Source organism: Sorghum bicolor, chromosome 9 (genome assembly GCF_000003195.3).
Source record: "Sorghum bicolor cultivar BTx623 chromosome 9, Sorghum_bicolor_NCBIv3, whole genome shotgun sequence".
NCBI classification, from domain to species: domain Eukaryota; kingdom Viridiplantae; phylum Streptophyta; class Magnoliopsida; order Poales; family Poaceae; genus Sorghum; species Sorghum bicolor.
In genome coordinates, this window is record NC_012878.2 from 2,431,365 (window position 1) to 2,454,804 (window position 23,440).

Here is a 23,440-nt window from a genome sequence, read left to right on the forward strand (position 1 = left end):
ATGAATCTTACATGACTCAAGATTTGAGATCACCACTGGCACGGCCAGTGTTATAGCATCTTCACCGGATCTCCTGTACTCTCTCCTATCCTTATAGGAAACATAACCGTTGCACACATCTCCTATCCCTAACTGTTTGGCAAAATTTATTTTTCAAATCTTGTTGTTTGTCAACTCCCAAAATAATATGGAGAGGAAAAAAAATCTCATCTCCAATATTTTGGCAAGTTTTGTTTTTAAAAACCCAAAAACTCGCTAACGAAACGAAGAGCCGCGCTAAGCGAACAAAGAGCCCTGCTAAGCATGAGGAAAAAAACCGATGCCAAGCACGGAGCCCGCGCGCATATTTGTGCGCTAGATAGGGAGATATGCCAAGTTAGAAAAGATGGAGAATTAGATGCCAAACGAGAGGATTTTTTTTCCACATTTTGCTAAAAAATTATAGATGGAAAGTTATTTGTCAAACTGTTGGAGATGCTCTTAGTAGATCTCCTAAATTCACCACCATGTCTCTGAAAGAAAAAGGGAGATATCTCCCTCTCCTAAATCAGGATGAGGTTTGAGCAATCTGCTGGAGCAAATGTCTCCCAAAAAAATAGAACTACTTTTGAGAGATCTCCTATAACTGATCATAGAAGAGAAGAATCTGATAGAGATGTTCTTATATAGTCATTGTTCACCTTTGTTTAGGATTTAGGTTGTTTAAATGGTAATTAAACGAGTAAAATGGTGTAAACAGTTTTATATAGTAGCACTAAAATATACCTATATTTATGTAAAAAATCAACAGACTAGAAAATATACATATTTTCGTATATAAAAAGTAAATGATGACATTAAAAAACTAATCCCACCATCTCTTAATTATGATGTTATTAGCAATGTCGTAGCTATAATCTTTCTAATGGACATTTAATTAATTTAATCTGCTTAGACCATTTAGATGATTTTTAACTTTTAAATGGCACAACCATTTAATTCACCATTTATGACCTAAATGATTCGGGTGGTCCTCATTCACCGTGTAAAAACTTGGACTACAGGGGAATAGCATGCACTCCCCGAGAAAACCCCTAAACCTCATACTTCACCGCACACAAGGCCTCGTTACCTTGTAAGTTGGCCAGTGCCACAAACTTATGCTTTAGGCCATGCCCAACGCGACACCGTGGTGTGCTGCCCCAAGCTCCACGTTGGCGTATGGTAGCCCTGCAAAGTCATAGAGTCTCTTGCAGAGGAGTTTATTGCCTCATCAGATAAAAAGCTAGAGCAGCACGGGAAGCGAGTGTTGGAAGAGAGAGGAGTCCATGATGACATCTGTTTTTCAGTTTTTTTTTTACCTCTACACACTTACTAGCTTTGGACTGCTGAGGAAATAAGCCTGCGTTGGAAAAATCATCATCTTGGTCCATCAATATCTACATGGCTTGTAACTTTACGCTGGGGCAAATGTTCAATGCTACCTACGTTGAGCATGACCATAGGTAACACGGGACTGACGGAGGTTTTTTTCAACCTCTAGCACTACAATTCGCCCTTGTGGAGGATCGAATCCAGGCTATGAGGGTCTTGACCAACTGGTCTAGAAATCCATTGGCCTTTATTCCTTCATCATGTAAACATCGTTCAAACGGACTAAACCATAATTTAGATGAAATACTGCTATCAGGTCACCGGACTACTTGCCTAGCTGAGAAAATATGTGATTTCATGTCATGAATCAGTCAATAGTCCTCTGAAGTGGTCGTTTGCAGCTCCTAAATCCCGCTCAAATCCCTTTGGAGACGGATTAACCGAACAAGACCTTCCGTAGTCCCCGTAGATCTTCACGAGCTAACTGCTAAAAGGTTCAGCTTTCAGTGCTGGTACAGTGGCGCAGCATTTTTCCCATCTCGGCTTTTTTCCCACACGACAAGCTTTTCCCTTTTCTAGCTCTCTCTCTCTCTCTCTCCCCTTGTCACAGCAGAGTCACCACTGTGGTCACTGCCCCCACTACTCATCGTCTCACCCCTGCAGCGCAGGCGCTGCAACGCAATCACAAGTGAATCATTGCGTCAGGACCTTTGGCCTTTGATTCTCAAAAAAAAAAGGACCTTTGGCCTTTGCGCTGCATGTACATGTACTTGCTTGATTTCGATCCCTTCTCCCTGCACTGCACACTTCGGTTTCAGTTTCATCATGTGGCTGATTCTAATCTCTGCCGTGATTCCATCACCACATGTTAATGATACTCCATGCTTCAGAGCTGAAACAGCATGATGACTAGTATTGACTAAGTACTTGTACTCAAGGCGCCACCTTGTTCGCTTGAGTTTATCAGCTGAATCTACCAGCTATTCAGCAGTGTTTTTCCTCACAATAAATAGCTTATCAATAAAACAAACAAGGCGTTACATCACCAGCTGACAGCTGCGAGGCTTAAACCACACAACAACATAGCAGGATTAGCAGCATAAACCCTCGTTTTCTCAAAGGCAAGGCGGTAGCAGCATTGAGGAAAGAGTGCAGTATATGAGTAGAATACTCCAGAGTAGCAGCTATCTCTCGAGCAGCTCGACGTTCCTGGATTCGGACGCCTGGTGCGCTTTCTGTCTACCCAGTGTTACAACATTCCTTCACATCAGAACCCAAGATAAAAAGCAACCAAAGAAAAAAAAAAAGCAGGGCGCCGACGTAAACCAAGTAACCAACCAAGCCGCCATTATTCAAGCCACCAAAGAAACTCGTAGGCTGCAGCAGCGCTCCCATTAGTCGTCGTCTGAACAAATCCCAAGAGCTGTCTCCGCCTGATTGAGCTTATCCTGCTGAAAGGGCAAAAAAAAGGGGATTAGGAAATCAGTCAGCAAAGCAGCAAAAGCAAGCGCATATGACGGACTTTTTTTAATTTGCAATTGCCCTGGGCAAGACAACTAAGGGCCCTTCTTTACAAGCAAAGCGAATACTGGGATGATGCGGCCAGAAAGCAGAATTGCTTCATGCACTTGAACTCATTCATGCCAAAGGGCATCTTCCTTCCCCTCCCCTCCCCTCCTCATCCTTATTGAGAGCCCAGAACCAAGAACAGCAGGCCCTTTTAGTTTTTTACTTCATGATTAAGCATCAAGTTGGGGCTAAGGCATCCCCTCCCCCCCCCCGCTCACACATCATCCCCAACAATTCCCACTGAAATTCTGCGGCTTTTTTCGAGCAGAATCGATACTCATGGATGGAACAGATTCAAATCGAAGAGATGTTTTATTCTTATTCCACGATATAAGCAAACTGTAGCGAGTGGATATGAACAACTGATGCTCCTTTGATCGTATTTACTACAGAAACTCACGCGTGGGACTATACAACAGTATGCTTCTTTGGTGCTCCAGGATTTGGTATAATGTTCTCAGCTACAGAAGCTTCAAAAAAAAATGAACAGCAGAATGGCTGTACTGTATTTCACGCGCAAAAGATATTTGAAAGAGAGAAAATTAGAGGGCAAAGGCACAAAACACGGCAGGCGGCAAACATAAGAAAACATACACACGTCAGGATGGTAGATGGTAGTGCGAAGAGCTAAAAGCTTCAAGAAAAAAGTGAGAATGCAAGAAAGCAAGCAAAGAGGCGCCTAAGATTTCCAAAAACCATCACAGCATTATTAAAGACAGACCACCACAAAGCAAAGCCAGGCATAGAATACACCCAAGCAAACCCCTTCAAGAGGCGCATGCACAGTCATCAGGATCAAAAAGCTGTCCAAGGCAAGAAGAAAAGAAAAGCACTCGCCATTGCACCAGACCACTCAGAGAAGTGCCACCCCAAACCAGTAGAGCTGGGACACGCCAAAACCAACAAGAGCATGACCCAGCATCATCAATCATAGCCACATCATATATAAACCAAGCACAGAGCACCCAAGAACACAACATCAAGAGCAGACAGGCATCAAGAGCAGGCAGAAACAGCGTCGAAGATGTACCCTTACCGCATGAGCAACGTGATGATTGGCTACCTCAACCTGGCCACTCTCCTTGCCTCGATTCCGATCATCGGGGCGGGGCTCTGGCTGGCGAAGGGCTCCACGACCACATGCTCGTCGATTCTGCAGACACCACTCCTCGTCATCGGCTTCATCGTGCTCCTCATCTCTCTTGCTGGCTTCGTGGGCGCCTGCTTCCATGTCGCCTGGGCGCTGTGGCTGTACCTCGTCGCCATCATACTCCTCATCGCTTTCCTTCTTGGGCTCACCGCATTCGGGTTCGCAGTCACGGCAGGAGGTGGAGGCACACAGGTGTATGGTAGGCCTTACAGGGAGTACCACATCACTGATTACTCCTCATGGCTTCAGAAGCACATGCAGGACATCAAGTACTGGCGCCCAGCCCTCGCCTGTGTGGTTGGGTCCAAGGCCTGTCCCAAGATTGAAAATTGGACTCCCATGGATTACCTCCAGCATGATCTCACGCCAATACAGGTTTGCACTTCACTGCTGATCTATTCTATTACCTATTCATTTCTCTCTGTTGTTGCTTCTGTTTTCTTTCAGTATTCATAAAGCAACCAATCTCTATTCTGGTAAAAACTGAATTGATTGTCTATTGTTAGTATTTTCAGTACTTCAGCTGCTTCTGCAATTCTACTACTCTAATGCACTGCAACTGTGAACTATCCTGCAGTCCGGCTGCTGCAAGCCACCAACAGCGTGCCAATACAGTGGAGGCATGCCTGTCGGGGCACAGGATGAGGACTGCTACCGGTGGAACAATGCCCCAGACATCCTCTGCTATCAGTGCAACTCCTGCAAGGCCGGTGTGATGGAGCAGATCCGCCAGGACTGGCACAAGATATCCATCCTCAATGTCATTGTGCTCGCCGCTCTCATCTGCATCGCCTCCTGTGGCTGCTGCGCCTTCAGAAACGCTCGCCGCTCTCTGTCCGAGTACCCATACGGGGTAAACCAAATGTCCAAGATAAACCCACGCTGGGACTACTACTGGTACTCTAAGCAAAATAGTTCAGTTGTTTACTCCCGCCTTTCCCATTTACCACCTCTTTCTTGTAAAACTGATTTCATCACTGAAAATGTAAAACTATATAGGCAAAAGGATAAGGTAAAGAAGCTTATGGAGCATAAACAATCCCATGACCAAAAGAACACATCAATCATTATGAAGTTATTTATCAAGGATAAAGGAGACAGTTTTTTATTGTATTTCCACACTCATCACTACTATAATTATTCTTTTGCAGTATATATATATATCCCAGCTTTTATCCCTATTTGTTTTCTATGGTTTTTAACACTGCTTTGTGGTTTTGTTTGCTGTAGGTGGCGATGGTTCCGTGGTAGAAGAGAACAGCTCTACTAGGCTAGCTCTAGCTTCTCAATGCTTGTATGATATTTTGCTCCTATATTCTATCGAAAAGATAATAATACTTGAGAGCTGTGTTAGCCCCTGCGGTACTCTATTTGTTTCAAGTTGTACAGCTTCTTCCAGGTCTGCATAATTAAGCTTCTGTAGATATTTGAGTTAAGAGGAGACTAAGCCATGAAGTAAAAGAGATGCCTAGTTTTTCCAATATGGTAGCCAACATTGTATCATGTAGAATTCTACATGGCGAATTCAGGACAGAAGTGACTCCATGTGTATGGGGGAAACCAAACCACACAAGCAGCTATGCATATTCTACTGTTGGTGTGACTTCTATATTTAGTTATGTTCTGGATATGGCTACCTTATGATATGATAACACTAGCTTTCCTACACTGAAGTTAAATTGGAGACAGGCTATTCAGTAACCATGGAATTTTGATGCAGTTAAAACTTTCTTCACTGTGCAGCATAATTGCAAGATTCGCTGTATGATAACCTATATGAAAACTTCATGCAAGATGGAAGAAAGAGGCAAATAATTTCCAGTTAAGTCAAACTGTTGTTCCCACAGCACAACTACTAACTGCTCCCTAGTCCTAACTGGATGTGTCTCCAAAAGCTCATTTCTGTTCATTTACAACTCCAGCTTTTCACTTTTCACATGTAATTGATCTACAACAGTTTCCACTTTTCACCGGTGCAGTATTGCCCAAATTTGAACACAGATAAGCAATGTTTTGGAGACATATTCACAGGAATTCCAGCAATAAACAATTTTCAGCACATAATACAAAATACACACAAAAAAAACTCTCGTGCAAGCATAATCACTCACGGTGATAATATATTATTGGTATTGATTGTCATGGAATATATTCACATTGACCTTTTATTGCACGCAAAATTGGTATCAGATATGGTACAGCAATTTGTTTTCAATTGGAATAACACAACCCCAATCCCAAAGTGAGAATCTCAAAAAGGTGCTAAGGGCTTATTGGACCAGATGTGTCTCCAGTTCTGAAATTATCTGTGTTTTGAAAGCCAAGTATCCTGTGAACCATGTCAATTTAGAAGAGTCTAGCAAGGAACATGCTGGAAAGAATGACTGTGTTGTCCAATGGGGCGTACCTAGTGTCCTAGTGTTCCAAACTGGACATATAAACTACAGTTCTTGTCCATTGGGAATTTTGGGAACATATCACTAGCAAGAAACTAGTGTCGGGAAGGGTTTTTCTAGCCATCCTGTTTTTGTAAAGTTTTCCCTTTTCCTCTCTTAATGAAGTGACACACAGCTCTCCTGCGTTGTTCAAGAAAAAAAGAAGTTTGTTGTCAAAAAAAAAGGAAAAAAGAATTCTAAAATGTGGAACCCATGTGGCCCCAATAGAGAATGATTGAGAGCATTAGGAGCCTGAACCCAGCTGAAACTTCTTATTTCTAGTAAACGTTATCTTCAAGTTCAAAGTATTGAAAACCACTCAATAAGATTTAAAAAGCTTGTATTTGATTGAAACTAACCGTTTCAAAGATGCCTAGAACAGTAGAACCCTTGAGGATCCATCATGAAACGCTGTATTGAGGCCATCACAGGTATAGTAGTTTATACTATATAAGACTTGGTTGGAAGCAGCCAAGGCAGGCCATGTTGCTGACCAGCCCCACCTCTTGATAGGCTATGGCTTTCATGAATGTAAAAGGAGCAAATCTTCCAGTTGAGGAAGTCAAGCCACGCAAAGGGCATGGATCATTATGTAGCAACACACACAGGCATGAACCAAAATGGTCAAAGAGCTACATTTTGGAGAGGCGAACAAGAGTAATGCAGACAGGAACTGAGATACAATGAGTGCCACTTGTGATGACTGGAGACAGTGGAATACCGAATACCAATCTGCATCAAGTTCATACATGTCTCTTTTTTTAGAATCACAACTATCATTAAGACATTTTGCAGTCCAATGTAAAATTGTAGCCAATAAATCAAAAGTTCAAAACTGCTGGAACAGATGACAGAGGTAGTTGGGAAGAAGATCAGTAGATTAGCAAGCATTAGTTGCTTCAATACTGACGTAACTTCATACAGATTTTGTGTCATGGCACAAGTGTACCAAAACTATATGAGTATATGTTGCAGACAACAGTCATTCCAGGTGTCCAGCACACAAGAATCATCACATCACTTATTCTAAATACATCAAAGTAAACAAACTCCAAACATGGACTAATGAAAATCGTATTAAAACCCGTTCCAGCATTTGATATTCATATTACTGTTGAAAGAAGTGGTACAACTAGTCTTCCATCACAAGAATTGTGACATTCTAGACTATGTAGAAAAAAGGGGGAGAAAACTGAGCAACAGAAACAAGTTAGACGCCTTGCCATTTTCCATAGCAGCCCCTTATGCCATTGCAGCTTTCTTTTCTTCCTCGAGCTGTTTTAGCTCTATCAACCTTTCTGCCCATGCACGATCTCTTGCCACAGCAGCCATCTTCCTTTCTGTCCGTTCTGCCTCCTTTCTCTTAACAGCAGCGGAATACTGTGCTCTGCGCTTCTTCTTCTCAGCCTGTACGAGTAAGAATGCATTTAAGCATTTGATTAGAAACTAAGGGCGATAAATCAACTCTAACTAGACATATAGAGCTCAGAGCCAGGTAACACAACTCAGGCATATCGACTGACTGGCTCAGATCCATACTTCAGTTCACTAATGTATTTCTATGCCAGACTTTGGTATGTCATTCACTTGCTTGGGGTCCAGGAAAATGAACAAATTATAGAACAGTGAATCAAAAGAAGGTTGATTTTAAACTATGCTGAGCAGAGCTGGAAGTAACTAAGTCACAAAGAGTTATATGTAGAACAGAGCTGGAACTAACTGAGTGACAAAGAGTTATATGTAGTTCCGTTTCATGGTGGCACTTGGATGTGCTAGGTGGCATCTACCATCAACTCTCAAGATTTTACTGGTCAAAATTTTCTTCCCCTTCCAGGCTTCCAGCACAAGGGACCTCAAGTTAGGCTTGGATAGCATAAAACAGAGTATCATAGCAGGAAGCTAAACGGCAAATCCAAGTAATATATTATTATAATAATAATAGTAATGGCTATAGAGAATGCAAAGTGTATTCACCATGATAAAGTCCTTGCGCTGCTTGATCCGCTTCTTCTCCTTCCTCCCTCGCACGCTCCCTTGGTTCGGCTGGCTGGCTGGAATGGGCTCGTCAGGCTTGCACTTCACCCAGTAGTATGGACCTGCGGACGAACAACAGCATGAACATTAGTTACACAATTGAACAAACAGAGGAACGACGTTTAACCCATCAACCTCACAGAAACTCTGTAAATTAACTACAGAACACAGCCACACATCAATCGAGCTGCGAAATCCTCAGGAATGGGTTAACATAAATGCGAAAATAGCCAGATCGAAGCATCTCGGCAGCTAGAAACGAAAGGGTGGAGAAATCCTCCACACCTTTGGGACGCAAGCTGGCCCTCTTCCGGCGGTTGGCGAAGCCCGGCCGGCGCTTCGGGAACCGGGTGTCCATGAGCCCGCCGAAGAGGGTGGATCCCATGGACGGCGCCTGCGAGGCGGTGACGGCGGCGGCGGCGGAGAAGGGGCGGAGCCCGATCGGATCCAGGAAGCGAAGAGGAGCGGGGGGACGAGGAAGCGGATGCGGGGCGCGACGGGGGAGAACCGCCGCCGGCGAGGAGAGCGCCGGAAGGGCTCGCCGGAGAACTCGGAGTAGCGCCATTGGAGAAGGTTCTAGAAGGTGGCTGCCCCGATGGGCTAGGGTTTTACTAGCAGGGATGCGCGGGGAGAATGCAATGGGCGAGCGAGTGTGCTGCGTGCGTTTGTGCACGTGCGAGTTGCGTATTTTCTATTCTACGCAAACGGTCTACCAAAGGCGTACTCCCTCCGGTCGCAAAGAGTGTATAATACACGGTGTATTTCTCGCTATTCATGTACTCCATCATCATCAGTCTTAAAACTAACCATATTCTCCCTCCGTGTACGAAAACGTCAATTTCTAGAATCCATGCCAATCAAATTCTTTTAAATTTAACTAACTTTATAAAAAAAATAACATCATCTATAACACATCTTATAAAAATATATTCTTTGATACATCTAATGATACTAATTTGATACCATCAATCTTAGCATTTCTAGAAATTTGGTTAAAGTTTTAAAAAAATGACTTAAAACAACTCTAAAAATTGATCCTTTCATAAATGGAAGGAGTATTTATTTATGTATTTATTTATAGATATAGCATCAGAAAGTATATATCTAAATTGGTTTACTTTAAAACATACTACCTCTATCCCAAATTATAAGATGTTTATCTTTTTTTTACTCCAAGTTTAATCACTCATATTATTCAACAAAAATTATGTAAACGTAGTCAAATTTAATTCATTTTTTAAAAAAAACTTTTATTAATAAACCAAGCTATAACAAAAGAAGTGCTATTTTGCTCAAATTTTTAAATAATCATCAGTCTTATATTTCTCACTACAGGCTACAGCGGCCGTGGATCATCTTCAGCTGACACGACGAGATTCGAAGCGAACAAAGCATCAAGGTCATGGCTGGCGTAGCTGCTACTGGACCTCGACCAGGACCACCAACCCTACATGCTGCGGAAAGAGCCGGCGCCAAGAGAAGCTCGTGAAACCAAAAGCGATTCCGATCCGTTGGCGCCGCAAGGAAATCCAGCTCCAACCAGAAATTCACGTGCAGCAAAGTCAAAAGCTAGGGGTCCGGTAAGTAATAAGTACTAATCAAATCACACACTTCGAGAACACGATGACCAGCCAACACAACACAGGCAATGGAGTCCAAGCACAAGAAAAACCACAAGTTCAGAACAATTTGTCCATGTCCTCTCAGCAAATGCAGCACTGCAAATGTGGTAACAAGGAGAATTGCAATACCAGATTATCAGCTCCAGATTTTGATGGCACAGTTGTTCAGCTTCAGCATCAACAGAGAAAAGTGCATCCCTGCGTCTGGGCACAGCCGCACAGGTAATGAAACCGTAGAAATGTTATAGGCAAAAACAGAATATGACCCAACGGCAAAGGAGAAATCTCAACCAAAACTCCATCCATAAACCTAGGATACTGAATTAGGCATTACCATATTACAAAGACCTGTGAGGTTTTCTGCATAAAACTGACAAAATCAAACCCTGCTGACAAATACCTAGTCATCTCTAGTGAACCTACAGCACTGTCATTGTGCCACTGTTGACATGTCAAGCTACCAAAGGGTATGGAGCTGCAGAAAAGGTAAAAATGTTAATGCCAGTAAATAACATAACCCGACAGCTACTGCAAAGCCTACAAATAGTATGGGCAGGAAAGCCATTCACTTTCCTTCATTTGATAATTTCATTTAAGTTACAAAAAACTAAATATGATACAAGGAGCAACAAAACAAGCACTAGAGCTGCTACCGCTAATGGTGCTACCTGCTTCCTATGTCCTTCCAAGGATCCGCGTCACTGCCCATAATCTTAGAACCGGGACCATACTGAGCCTTGATAGCAGCAGCCACAGGGTCTGAGACGTTGCTAACAAGGATACCAGCACCCCCAAAACGGGCGACTCTACCAGGCTGCTGGAAACCCGAGATGAGTTCCAGCCCATTCCTCTTCTGCGGATCAGAAAACCTTTCCTGCCGCTTGGGATCTGATTGATGTGGCGGCACTAAAGGTTGTTGATAATCTGGGAACACACCAAGCGTCCCATTCTTAGCCGAGTAAAACGGTACACCGGCCAAGGATCTCTGGCACTTTGCCATCACGAGCAGAGGCTCAGGCTGTGTCGTGCTTCCATCCAAATGGCCATAGCTCCTCGCTGATCTTTCCTCCAGACCCAAATGTGGAGTGATGCCAGGCCTGGAAGAACAAACCACACGATCCCTTGGATTGTTCATCAATCTCACAGATGATGTGTCAATCTTTGGTGAGGGAGGCTTGCTCTTGCTACCATTACACAATGAGCCAGAACTTTGCAAGGTCGACGGCTGGCTGAGAATCTGCCCAAACAACTTGACATCACCAGGCCGCTTTTGTTGCTCATCACCCTCAGAGCTTGTATTGCGAGAGCAAGGCCTCAAAGAGCCTTCCTGTATTTCTTCGTGTTTTCTGGACCATTGAATCCCATCAGAACTGTTTGGAAGGCACAAGCTGCTGGACCTGCCATTCTGGAATTTTGTTTGGTTGAACCGATCTGTCTGTGAAGTACTCACATTGCCACTTGCAGTTCTTTCAGAAAAAATTGGTAATTCAGTTGTCAGACGATGATTCACATAACCATCAATATTACGAAACAATGTGTCATGCTGATTACCAGATGGGTCTTTAAAAGCTGGGTACTTGCTCATGTCTTTAGCCCCTAGAGCACTGCTGACTCTGTTGCCACTGTCCTCAAAGTTGGGCGTAGTTATTGAGGCTATGCCCTCAAAACGAAATGCAGTGGGATCAGGAAGCACTGAACTGAACTGCACAGGCATTAAATCCTTGGGGGTCAGGGGGGTGACCAGTGGCTTTGGTTTCAGCAGGGGCATATCTCCTGGTACAGAATGCTGATAACTTGAAGTGAATGCAGGACTAACGGTGGAAGTACCAGTCATGTTTAAGATGTGAACATTGTCCTTGATACCACTATCTGAAGCACCAGAATTTCCAGTTTTCATTGGTGTGTTATCAAGAGCATGGTGTGAACATTCTTCCACCTGGGAAGGATCTGTACCAGTACCTTCAGCTTTGTCTGTTTGAAGTACCTCTATAGAATGTAAACTGGATCTCACTTCCGAGTGCATGGCCATTGTATGCTTAGTTGTAGAGCTGATGGCACTACTACTATGCACGTTTACTTGGTCAACGACATCATCAGTTCCTTGCAGCTTATCTGTGCTTTCTGGGCAATTGATGTCAATAGGAACAGCTTGATGAGTACCATCACTGGACCTCTTATCATCAACAATGCTGCAATTTTTATCAGCTTCCTCCTCGTCTTCCTCAATTTTAGCATCTACATCACACCCATTTGATATCTCTCCTGCCTGCTTAGAGATTATAACAGAGTTAGGCCCTCCAATGGCTCCTTCAGTAGGACAAACATCTATCACAATCTTTGAACAAGACTGAGTGCTACAGATAGCTGAATCCATTTCCACAGCGCAAGCCTCGTCAGTATCACTCCTCCCTCCATTGGTATCACTAGCTGGCATACTAACATCAGCTGCCCCTTGATGGATCAAATCCAAACCGAGTGATTTCCGAGCCTTACTAAAGAACACTTTGCACTGTTCATATGACTTGCTCTTCACACATGACGAGATCCGAGCAAAATCTTTTCCGTAGTTATTCATAGCCTCAATGAAAATTGACTTCTCATCATCATTCCAATCAACTGGATCAACTTCGCACTCTTGATCAGAGAGTGTGTCTTCCTCATCAACGATTTTGTCATTTTCTTGGGATAAGACATGTTCCACTCTTTTCATGCTAATCTTCTGGCCAGGATCAGCAGAACTAGTAATGCATGAACCCATTCCATCAGGAGAGAGAGTGCCACATATGCCGGCTAGTACATCAGCTGCTACAGATTCTCTCTCATGCAAAGGGACATTGTCAATGCACTCCTTATCAGAAGATTTTTTAGACACAAAAGGAACATTGGGCCCATATGAAGTCCGGATGAGGGATTTCGCAGAAATTTTCTCCACTCGGTTTGCATATTCAAGGCCATGGGCTGCTACTACTGATGCTGCCCCAAGCATATCAAGAGAAGCAGCATTTGACTCGGGATTCCATTTCTGTCCAGATTTCGCTCCAAGATAATTGCTGGTGGGTTGCTGCTGACGAAGGTCCAACAGTTTCTTCACTTCTCGGAAGCTGTCTGATTTATGATGCTTGTAGTAGAACTCCACACAGTCTGCAGTAGTTTTATGTGTAATGAAACAGGAGATTTTGGAGAAATCCTTGCCAAATTTAGCAAGCATCTCCATAAAAATTTCCTTTTCTTCTTGAGTCCATGGATTTATCATCACCCTTTCCTTCTCAACTAAAACAGGATCCTCAACCAGCCCATTCTTGCTCAGAAACCTCGAGCATTCCTTCTCTTTCTCATCAATAATCAGTGCAGGCATTTTCAAGTAATTTCTGCAGCGCTTAATTTGGAATTCTGAAAACAACTTCCTTGCAACATCTGACATTTCTGGAGTTGAGAATGTACTTAAATTACCAGCTGCAAACAAAAATAAACAAGTCAATATAGAGCAAAGGACAAAAGCATGGGATTTCAAATAGGGTACATATAATCATTCATATAAAATTTAGAAGCAAAAAATACCAGAAAATAGAGAAGAAATCTACGAAAAGTGACAGTTCCAAACAAAACAAGACCAAATATTCAGTATGCTTGGGTTCACAGAGAAAATTGAACTTCAACACAGTATTATCATTGTAGCACTAAATAAAGATATACAGTTCAATGGAAGTTCAGTCAACACTTAGACTACAGGACGTAAACATGCCACTTTGTAAAGGCTTGCACATCAATATATGTTATAAAGCTATCACATGCATGTGACTACATAAAAAGAAGTTCACACGGCCATGCCATGTGAAACAGAAATAGATACTCCAAAAAGATCAAGACTTGATCATTGATAAACCAACACAAAGGACAGGATGTTTGACACCCATATCTAGAGCTGAATTCACTAGATTGCAATTGGCTTCACGGTCGTGGGTGAATAAATATGTTTGGAGATTTTTAGTACATGGTTTTATTTCACTCTCATTTATTTGGGGTGGGTGGCGGGGAGGCCAGCAAGTATCATGCTGCTGAAACAACAAATACACAGCAGTAGTAAGTAAATTATCAAAATCTGATATATTAACTACTCTCCATTTTAATGTGAAGTTTAGGACAAGCTACTTAGTTCATCTGATGCTCATGTGTTTCCTTGGTAATTTACTAAACAATCAATCATCATAATCCACACCATGAGCAGGAGATTGATATATGGTTAATTGATTATGAGAACTTATAAAAGCTGAAGCAGGAGTGATACACGACACTTTAAATGCAGAGGAAGTTTAAAACAAATTGTGATATAAAATGAAAACATAATACTGACCAGGCATGGCTAATCGCGAGCGGTTAGAGGAGCGTTGCCTCTGAGATCCAATTTGTGATGTTCGGTTGCTCTGATCAATGCGCTTATTAGACTTTGAACGCTGTTTCTTTGCAGAAAGTAGTCGAACATCCTCTTTCCACAAGTGACGATATGCCTTGAACTTCATTGTAAGAATCTGCTCTTTCAACCTCAGCCTGGTTTTACGTACTCCAAGCCTTTCTTTGACAATCAAATCACTCTTCCTTTGGCTCAGAAGATGACTTGATGCCAACATCTCAAGGTCAGGTGTATCACCAGGCAATGATTTAAATAGCACTTCATTCATTTCTTTGGCTATATCATTATTTGCAGATGTGACAGAACTGAGTAAATCAGACTTATGGTCATCACTAAGTTCTATTTCCATGGAATCAGCATTAGCATGGCACGAAGAAGTTTCCAGCCTGTCATTGTCAATATCATTTTGAGACCCAGCTTCTTCAGAAGCTTTCAATGAGCTAAGATCAGCAGCTGCACAGGCCTTACCCTCAGCGACTCCTGGAGATACAGCACTCTCTTCTGAAGGAACTGTTTTTGCATTGTGAACTGGAGCTGCTTCAATTTCCATCATATCAGCACCTTTGACATCAGCATCCTGCACCACAGGTACCTTAGGAGAACCAATGAGCTCCCCTGGTTCTCTTATCATATCAGATGTATCACAGATCTCCACACTTCCAGGGACCTTTGATGTCCCACTGGAAGGTGAAAGATTTTCTGTATGTGGCACCCCTGTGGGAGAACCTTCAAGAGTAGTTAAAGCCTCAGTATTCACAGATTTAAGTTCACCTTCCAATGAATCGATCTCGAGTTCAGTCTTTTCAATCTCCTTGGAAATGTTTTCCTTCAGTAGGAGCAGCTTACATGTACTGGTTGGGCCATTTGAATCCCCAGAACAAGAATCATCATGTTGGATAAGTTCAACAAGCATGTTTGCAAGGGAACTAACAGGATCATCACCGAGCTGATCTAACTTGATGGAAAATTCATTATTGAAAGTTTTATCATCAGCTTCCAAGACATCTTTAGTAGAGTTAGTGACCGTATTTGGCATCATTTCACATGATTTATCTTCAGGTGCTGCAATCAAGATATAGGAGAGTTATTATGTTACCATAAACTATGAAACAGTGTTCTCAACTATGGTACATTCTGCACACAAAGTATCTAGCATGCTGATCGAAAGAGTCATTAACCATAGGAAGCGAAAACGGTTTTAAGGCATTTAGATTTCAGTAGGTTATCTCTAAAGCATAAATGTTTTGGTACAAAGTAACAAAACCTAACAAAAAAAAAGGCTGAGTGAAGGTTACTGCACAACATGACCAATGAAAACCGAAGGATCTCTGAATTACAGTTGAAGACCATGGGAAGGTATGGTTTCAGTCAATCAGGTAAGACAAATGACACTTTGGCAACCAAGGCAGTTTGTGAACCTCAAGAGAAACTCGCTTGCAAATATCGACACACTGCTTTGGTTCCACTATGATTTTAGAACTAACTCAACAGCAGAATGGAAACTAGATTAACCGAGCCCGCAAACAAGTATGGTGTATTAGAATTGTCTATGTATGAAACGAAAGGGGAAACAGGGTATTAAGATCAAATCAAGCTAGCAAGGAGACAGATCAAAAATCAAAACGGGTTGCATACCTGAGGAACAATATGGAGGTGCAGTAACTGGAGATGAGCATCCCACGGGGGCTGACAAAAGCACAGGCGCAGCAGGTGGTGCCGGTGGTGCTGGCGCAGGCACAGGATCAGGCACTGGTGCAGCAGGAGGTACAGGTGCAACAGAAGGCACAGGCGTAGGCGTAGGCGCAGGTGCAAGGGAGGCGGTCTTCTGTTCGCCATCAGCTGGACTTCCATCAGCAACAGCTTCAGCAGGATCCACAGGGCCTTGCACCTTCTGCTTCTCATACTTGGCCAAACCTTGCCCCCATCCAAGGCGTGCCTTCTTCCTTGGTGCCTCGTCCTCGGTCCCATGAGGACCTGCCACGGCCAGAGGCTGAGCTGAAGCCTCCTTCCCTGAGGCAGAGAGCCGAGTGGTTTGGCCAACAGCATCTGCTGCTTCAGATCTGCTCTCCCTTCTCCGCCATGGTGTCACCCGTGGGAGGTTGTCCCTATCCCCCCTGTCAACTCTATTGCCCGGAGGGTCATAGCAGATCGGAACAGCAACTGACCTCAACGGAGACCTCCTGGGTGGTGGCGGAGGGGGCTGCTCTGGATGGTTTCTGGAGAAGTCGCTTCCGTAGCCGCCTCTGTATGGGGACCTCCGGTATGAACCCCTCATGTCACGGCCATCCCTGCGGCCACCGCCGCCATACCGACCGAAACCCTTGTATCCCCCGCCCTCGTCCTCCGCCCAGTACCGGTCCGAGCGCGACGGCGTGTAGACAGGCGGCGGGTCATCAGGGTAGGAGCGGTCGTACGCGCCGCCGCCCTGTCGGTAGTAGCCTTCTGAAATAGCAGAGCGGTTGGAGGAAATTAGGCGCGCCGGAGGAGGTCGCAGAGGCGGCGGCGGCCTCAGATCTGAGGATTCGCGAGGGGCAGGCATACCTGAGGAGGCCGACGGCGGCGCCCGGCGCGGCGAGGGCCGCGAGTGGTCCCGCAGGGGCGGTGGCGGCGGCTGGTGGTACGGCGAGTCCCGCCAGCGCGGCGGCGTAGGGGCGGGCGGCAGGAGCGGGTCGCCCCCGCCGCCGCCGCCGTCGTGCCTGCGGCCCTCCCGGTACAGATAGTCCCTTCGATCCGGCGGCGGCGGAGGCATCCACGGCGCCGTTGTCGTCGTCGTCCCAGCAGCGGCTGTACCAGGCTCCGGCCCCCGCCGCAAATCACATGCGCGCGGCGAAGCCAACTCTGGGGAGTCTCTGACCTCCTCCTAGCCCGTAGAAAACCTACACAGAGGCACGCGCACGGAGTCAGCGGGAACCACGCGTCCGTCAGGTTAAGCAAGGCCGGCCTGGCGGCGGCGGCGGCGGCGGCGGCGAGACGGGTTCAGGAGCTCAGGACTCACGGTTTCCAACCGGAGGCGGCACCGGGTTTGGCAGGGCAGGGGCGCCCAGCCCCTGAGGACACGTAGACGCGGCGTGGGCGGGGCAGCAGCCGGCCGCCAGCCACCCGTCGGCGAGGAAGCCGCGGAACAAAAAGAGAATAGGCGATGCGAAGCGCCCCGGCGGTGCGGGCAGGCGCTCCAAGGGTCGGAGGTCGCGGAGGCAGGGTGGGCGGGGCACGGCGCGCGCTGATCTGCGCCCGCGCCAAGGGTCGTCGGCGGTGCGCCTGGGGCCCTCTGGGGGGGGCGTGGAGAGGTGGAAGAGGTGGGCGAGAGGGAGGCTGGAGAGGTGAGGCCGTGAGGGAGGGAGAGGGAGAGGGAGAGAGGACAAGGAAAGGGGAGAGGAAACGGAGGCCGCGCCAACGTGAGCCGATAAAGCGGACGCGCCCGGCCGGCCCTGAGCCCGATTTGATGCGCGCCCCTCAAGTCCGCGGCCCCCCCGTAGAGAGAGAAACAGCCGGGAGGAAAAAAGAAATAAATTCCCGGGATTTCCCCCCCATTTAATAACAACCTGTTTTTATTTTATTTGTTTATTATTTTGTTTTATATTTATTTATTCGGGAAAAAAAAAGGGGGGGCGGAGCACGGAAAGGATAAGCGAGATTGGCAGGCGACGCGCTACGCAAGCAACAAACAAAACACCCAGCAAAACTTCCTACCTGGCCCGGCGAGTTACCGCTTCTGCCCCCGGCCCACCACGGGAATCACGGGAACGCCAGCCCCGGATCGACGGCCAGGATCAGGGGGGCGATGGCAGATGCCGTAATTCACGCGGACTCCCAGGGGCAGGTCCGGAGCAGGCACGTCCCCATCCGTCCCCACCGATCTGCGCCCACCGACGAGGCCGCCGCCGGCGGCGAGCTCCACGATCCGCGCCGCCTGTCGCCCCGGCGAGCGCGGCCATTCGCGACGCCGGAACAGCCCCGGCGGCTGCCGATCCGCGGCGCGCGCCCGTCGTCTGGGAGAGGACGGATGGATGGATCGATCGCGACGCGGCGGAGCGGAATTGAGCGGCGAGGGGAGGCGCCGGGATCTGTGACGGGGGCAGCGAGCGAGCGAGCGAGCGAGGCGAGCAGCGGCCGTCGGGGATCTGGTGGGGAGTTAGCGAGGCGAGCAGCAGCCATCGCGCCGTGAGGCTGATGCTCCGATCTGCTTCCGGCCGGCAGCAGCGCGGCCGATCTGCGGGGGAGGTTATGCTTGCGCTGCATGGGATGGGGGGGATCGGGGGATTTTCGGTGGCCCCGCCGCGGGGGTGGCTTTGGGTGGCCGGAGGGGAGGGGAGGGGAGGGGAGGGGATCCGGGCCGCTTGGTCAGGAGACGGACGGCTTGGATTGGCTCTGACGAGAGGTCGGAAAGCAATCATGGCACGATTAGATTAGGTGCTGGTAGTAGGAGTACTAGTAGTACGAAGGCTATGGGTGGGACGGGGGCGGGTGAGAGTGATTTCGCATGGCCCCCTGCCGCCTGGCTTTGCTTGCTTGAGATCAGGTCCACAAGGTTGCGCCCTCAGGGAACCCGCTAGCGGCTGTTGTGGATGCTTTCTACGTTTCAGAAAAAAAAAAAAGGTTGTGGATCCTTTTCTTTTAGTTTTTTTGTTTTGTTTTTTTGTGTTAGTGTTATTCAATTAATTATGATATATCAGCATTTGCAGAGTTTTTTTATAAACGAATTTTTATGTCACCGCTACCTTCGTCAAACCACCCCCGCACACACGCAAAAACAAAAAAAAATATATATTTTAAATTTAAAGGAAAGTTTAAATTTGCAATAAATAAATAGTTATTATTTAGAGCATCTTTAAGCTATCCTTATATTTTGTTCTCAAAATATGGTGTTTGTCAACCCCTAAATTAGTATGAGGAGGGGAAAAAGTCATCTCCGAAAGTTTCTTATATTTCTATTCTAAAAATTTTTCTCATCACTTTTTTCTACGACTTGGTATCATGTGTTATATAAGGAAACCTAAATTTTTGTATGTACTCATTTAAGACTTTTCACCAAATCTTTCTCTCTTGTATTTTTCTCACCTAAAACTTTGTCTTTCTTCCTGCTTATTAGATGGGCTAGGAAACTCCAGGTGCGCGCTCCTAGGCTACATGTATATATGCGCGCTTGGTATATTTTTTGCAAGTTTGGAGAAGATAGGGAGAAAAAAATGCCAAACTATTGGATTTTTTTTATTTTGCCAAAAAAAATAAGGATAGAAAAGCCGGATGACAAACTGTTGGAGATGCACTTATGATAAATCTAATACTCCCTCCGTTCATGATTATAAGATGTTTTTGTATTTTTAAATATATAGTTTTTACTATATATCTAGACATAACTTATATATAAATAAGTAGCAAAAACTATAAATCTAGAAAAGGCTAAAATTTAGACGAAGAAAGTACAAATTATTTAGAGACAATTACCTATATGGCCTCAAAAAACCATTGCCTTTTTTTTCTCAAGTTATCTATAAGACTTGAAAATGAATTTGACTTACTTGTATTGTGTTCCGTCCATTTCAGCCATTGTTAAGTGAGGAGGTAGAATCCAAAACGTTCCGACCCGCCGTACAACCCCTTATTCCGCAATTACTTGTGTAAATTTAGCCAGATTTGAGAAAAATTGACTTAGTACTTTTGCCATGGTTGCATTCTTTGAGGGAAGGAGTACAATTTTTCACCTATGAGTCTTGCGGAGCATACAAAGGATATGTTTTTTTATTTGAATTGTACAAAGGATATGTTTTGATAAATAGGGCCGGGGTAAGATTAGTCTAGAGTACTTGGGGTGAGATTAGTCTAGAGTACTTGGAGTTGACAGTTAATTAGTTAACAACTAGTTTGAGTCACAAATAAAAATTTTAGAGAGATTACTGTAACAGTATGTTGGATCATTATGCAGTATCTTGGATAATAGTCAGATCAATATGAATGCGTGAAAGAGACATTTCAAAGATGAACTTGGTTTGGTGTGTTCCAAGGCTAAGCCGACTAAACAAATTCTACTTAATTTATGGAGAGATAGTTACTTGTAGCCTTAGTTCCTTTTCTTTTTGGGCCTAAATGCCTTGCAATTTTCTACCTTCAACCTTTTGTACATACCATTCTTTTGTTTAATTGAAAATAAAATCATAGATACAAGATTCTCCTGCTGATTCAGTCATAAAAGTCATAGATAAAAATAGCTCAACTATTAACAACTGTTTGAACAAGTTACACCTAAAAATTAGTTGGCTATTAATTAGGCCAATGCATCCAAACATATTCACAATGTAGGAGAGAGTGCGAACCCTAAATAGTTTGGAGCGACAAATTGGAGTTTTCATAGGAAAATATTATAAATCTAGTGTGGGATGAAGGGAATACAGCCAAAAGGAAACCGTAATAAAGAGTCCTCCGAACCCAAAACTAGAAATAATTTTTATAACATTAAATAATAACATGCTAGACAAGGAAAAAAATGTTGTGGTGCTATAATTATAACAAAGACAAAGAGAAAAATACAAGACATGGTTTTTCAAATAGGAATCCGTTTCGACTTCTTCTCCAATGCGTTTGGATAAGAAACGTTTCGGTTTCTGATAAGAATCACTTGGATTACTTCCAAACACTCTTCTCAGTAAGTGATTCGAAACTGAAACATTTCAGGGCTTCTACGTACAAATATGAAATGGTTGAATGTTGTTTCACATAAATTATTATCTCATTGATTCTTACTTTTTCTTGGGTTTATTTTTTCGATTAGTTCTTTTTTAGTGTTAAAATGTTTTTTATTTGACTTGTTCTCCATCCAAAAAAGTATTAATTTTCTGAACATATTTTTATTTAAATATTTTTTAGTTGAAATCTAGTTTGCGAGTCAAACGATTTTATAAAGCGATTCTGATTCATCATCAGAAATGTTTCTATAAATAATCTGGATCCAAAATGTTTATGCAAGAATCTAGAGTCGTACCACACATACCTTAAAAACGAGGCTTTACGCAATGGAAGCAAGCGCCGGTTTCTCCCATCATTGCAACGCCTGCAACCCAACCTTGTCGCATCCTCACACGAACACACCTTGCCGATGGCAATAGCTCCACTCACACGTTCGCATGGACGTTAGCCAACCTCGCCACCAGTCGTGCCTCCACACACACACACGTGTCTCATTAGGTGAGCCTGCCTTGTTATCAGACGTTGATCACAACAATAATAAGAGTGTGAGAGGTGATGTAGCAACAACCTCTTCCGAGAGGCAAGTGGTGGTGCACCGTCGGTAGTGACACAATTCTTTCATCGAGGCCATGACGGGCAACGATTTATACAACTCTAGCTTAGGGGGAATGACTACTCCTCCTCCCCCCCCCCCTCTCTCAAAAATTTATGTTAACCCTGACTAATAGATTGTCGGTGCGGCGGTGCAGTAGTAGGATATTGTTGTAAGCCCCAACTAGACTATCAAACACCTCAAAAAGTTGCATTATGGAAGCCTCAACAAGGATATTCCAGACAGTTAACACATCTTGGTGTACATTTGGCTCATCACTGTCAATTCTCTTTGAAGTAAACCTGGCATGTTTCCATGGTCATGCAAGGTGCCAATGGTTGCGGCGAATTCCCCTCTCCCCCTCCACTGCTTTTGACCATTGTTTTCTCTGCAACCCTGCATGGTTTCTGAGTACGAACCATGTGACTTGAATAGCCTATCGTGTTGGCTTTCGAGGACGAAGAAAAAGACAAGCAATCTGGAGAATCTACATTGTGGGGACGTGTAGCACGTGAGATTTGTTTCCCTGGTGGGGAAACGAGGCTTCATGCTTGATCAATCTTGAGAACACGCAATACAACAGAAATAGAAAGAGGATAATGGAGTTATTAATCGTGCTTGACCATATACATCCCTCGTAATAAAGGTTACACGATGTACACGTGTAAATACATTTCTATAGTGCATACGGAGTACATGAATTTGTTGCATACAAAAGTACGGAATATCAAATATTATGATCCATGTCTGAACTGGATTTCGAAAAAAAAATCTAGGGCACGACCCTCCTGGTGCGTTCTAGATCATACACGTGAAATATAGGATTCCAAACTGATCGGAAGATTTTTTACCTTGCTTCAAAAAAACACCTATTAGCTAGTATATAAATAAAATGTTACAACATAGACAAAATGTTATAAAAAAATATCAGCTCATCGAAATTTGTATATTTTTCGTGGAGTACTACACTGCAGTACCGCACCTAATTTAGGTAGGAAATTTTAGCAAGCTAGTCTCGAATTTGAGCGAAACATATCACGGCATGAGTGGAATTTATAATAGAACTCCAAAAAAACTACACATTTGAGAAAACCATGATTTTAGAAACTACAAAGTTTGTTGTATAAAAAAACTGCAACTTTAGGAAACCAAAAAAATTTCAAAAAGAAACACATAATATTTCTCAATAGTACGAAAATATTTTGCATCCAGACAGAGTTTAATATTTTCCTTTATTTACACCCAACGCGTTACTTTAGCCTAGTATTATGCTCAGTAACTAACTTATCTTGGGCTCAGTTGAACATGACTGTATTGTATATATTTTTGTAACATTTTTGGTCTTTAAAGTTCAACTTTGATTCGCATGGATGACCAAACAAAGGCGTTCCACACATGAATATCATGGATATTATTTATATTCTCTCCATCCTAAAATAAATCCATATCTCGTTTAACGAGGAGTCAAATTCTTTCAACCATGACTAATTATAGAGAAAACATCATTTGTCTGTTCGATTGAGCTTATCAGCTGAATCTGTCAGCCATTTATCAGTGTTTTTCTCTCATAATAACAAATCAATGAATATTATTTTC

The 23,440-nt window shown here is 44.1% G+C and overlaps 3 protein-coding genes across 9 annotated transcripts; 1 reads left to right on the forward strand and 2 right to left on the reverse strand.

Annotated features, from left to right (window-relative positions):
- LOC8068161 lies at positions 2,347 to 9,222 on the reverse strand. Of its 3 annotated transcripts, none has more exons than XM_021447859.1 (4): positions 8,827 to 9,208; positions 8,482 to 8,603; positions 7,731 to 7,914; positions 2,347 to 2,801 (listed from the first exon to the last, which is right to left on the reverse strand). In XM_021447859.1, exons 1-3 carry the CDS (start codon positions 9,104 to 9,106, stop codon positions 7,750 to 7,752), a joined length of 567 nt encoding a protein of 188 aa, XP_021303534.1. In that variant the 5' UTR covers positions 9,107 to 9,208; the 3' UTR covers positions 2,347 to 2,801; positions 7,731 to 7,749. The 3 variants fall into 3 exon arrangements, with proteins under 3 accessions (XP_021303534.1, XP_002440513.1, XP_021303533.1); XM_002440468.2 differs by having other exon boundaries at positions 2,347 to 2,804; XM_021447858.1 differs by lacking the exon at positions 2,347 to 2,801 and having other exon boundaries at positions 7,438 to 7,914; positions 8,827 to 9,222.
- LOC8068162 (tetraspanin-6) lies at positions 3,417 to 5,645 on the forward strand. Of its 4 annotated transcripts, XM_021447856.1 has the most exons (4): positions 3,445 to 4,447; positions 4,650 to 4,969; positions 5,072 to 5,084; positions 5,303 to 5,645. In XM_021447856.1, the coding sequence occupies exons 1-4, from the start codon at positions 3,947 to 3,949 to the stop codon at positions 5,321 to 5,323; spliced, it is 855 nt and encodes a 284-aa protein (XP_021303531.1). In that variant the 5' UTR covers positions 3,445 to 3,946; the 3' UTR covers positions 5,324 to 5,645. The 4 variants fall into 4 exon arrangements, with proteins under 4 accessions (XP_021303530.1, XP_021303531.1, XP_021303532.1 ...); XM_021447857.1 differs by lacking the exon at positions 5,072 to 5,084 and having other exon boundaries at positions 3,446 to 4,447; positions 4,650 to 4,925; XM_002439164.2 differs by lacking the exon at positions 5,072 to 5,084 and having other exon boundaries at positions 3,458 to 4,447.
- On the reverse strand, positions 10,438 to 18,836 carry LOC8071259. 2 transcript variants are annotated; one of them, XM_021447854.1, is made up of 6 exons: positions 18,262 to 18,836; positions 17,113 to 17,447; positions 16,207 to 17,013; positions 14,515 to 15,633; positions 10,832 to 13,616; positions 10,438 to 10,638 (listed from the first exon to the last, which is right to left on the reverse strand). In XM_021447854.1, exons 2-6 carry the CDS (start codon positions 17,318 to 17,320, stop codon positions 10,494 to 10,496), a joined length of 5,064 nt encoding a protein of 1,687 aa, XP_021303529.1. In that variant the 5' UTR covers positions 17,321 to 17,447; positions 18,262 to 18,836; the 3' UTR covers positions 10,438 to 10,493. The 2 variants fall into 2 exon arrangements, with proteins under 2 accessions (XP_021303529.1, XP_021303528.1); XM_021447853.1 differs by lacking the exon at positions 18,262 to 18,836 and adding an exon at positions 17,567 to 18,238.

Excerpts from the sequence above, each read along its gene's own strand:
- LOC8068161 (XM_021447859.1), bottom strand. The coding sequence starts at position 9,106 with ATGGCGCTACTCCGAGTTCTCCGGCGAGCCCTTCCGGCGCTCTCCTCG. Across the intron at positions 8,604-8,826 it reads GGCCAGCTTGCGTCCCAAAG|GTCCATACTACTGGGTGAAG; the intron begins GTGTGGAGGATT and ends GTTCGTCCGCAG. Across the intron at positions 7,915-8,481 it reads AGCGCAAGGACTTTATCATG|GCTGAGAAGAAGAAGCGCAG; the intron begins GTGAATACACTT and ends TTACTCGTACAG.
- LOC8071259 (XM_021447854.1), bottom strand. The coding sequence starts at position 17,320 with ATGCCTCCGCCGCCGCCGGATCGAAGGGACTATCTGTACCGGGAGGGC. Across the intron at positions 13,617-14,514 it reads CTCGCGATTAGCCATGCCTG|CTGGTAATTTAAGTACATTC; the intron begins GTCAGTATTATG and ends TTTTGTTTGCAG. Across the intron at positions 10,639-10,831 it reads TGGAAGGACATAGGAAGCAG|CTCCATACCCTTTGGTAGCT; the intron begins GTAGCACCATTA and ends CCTTTTCTGCAG.
- LOC8068162 (XM_021447855.1), top strand. The coding sequence starts at position 3,947 with ATGTACCCTTACCGCATGAGCAACGTGATGATTGGCTACCTCAACCTG. Across the intron at positions 4,448-4,649 it reads ATGATCTCACGCCAATACAG|TCCGGCTGCTGCAAGCCACC; the intron begins GTTTGCACTTCA and ends ACTATCCTGCAG.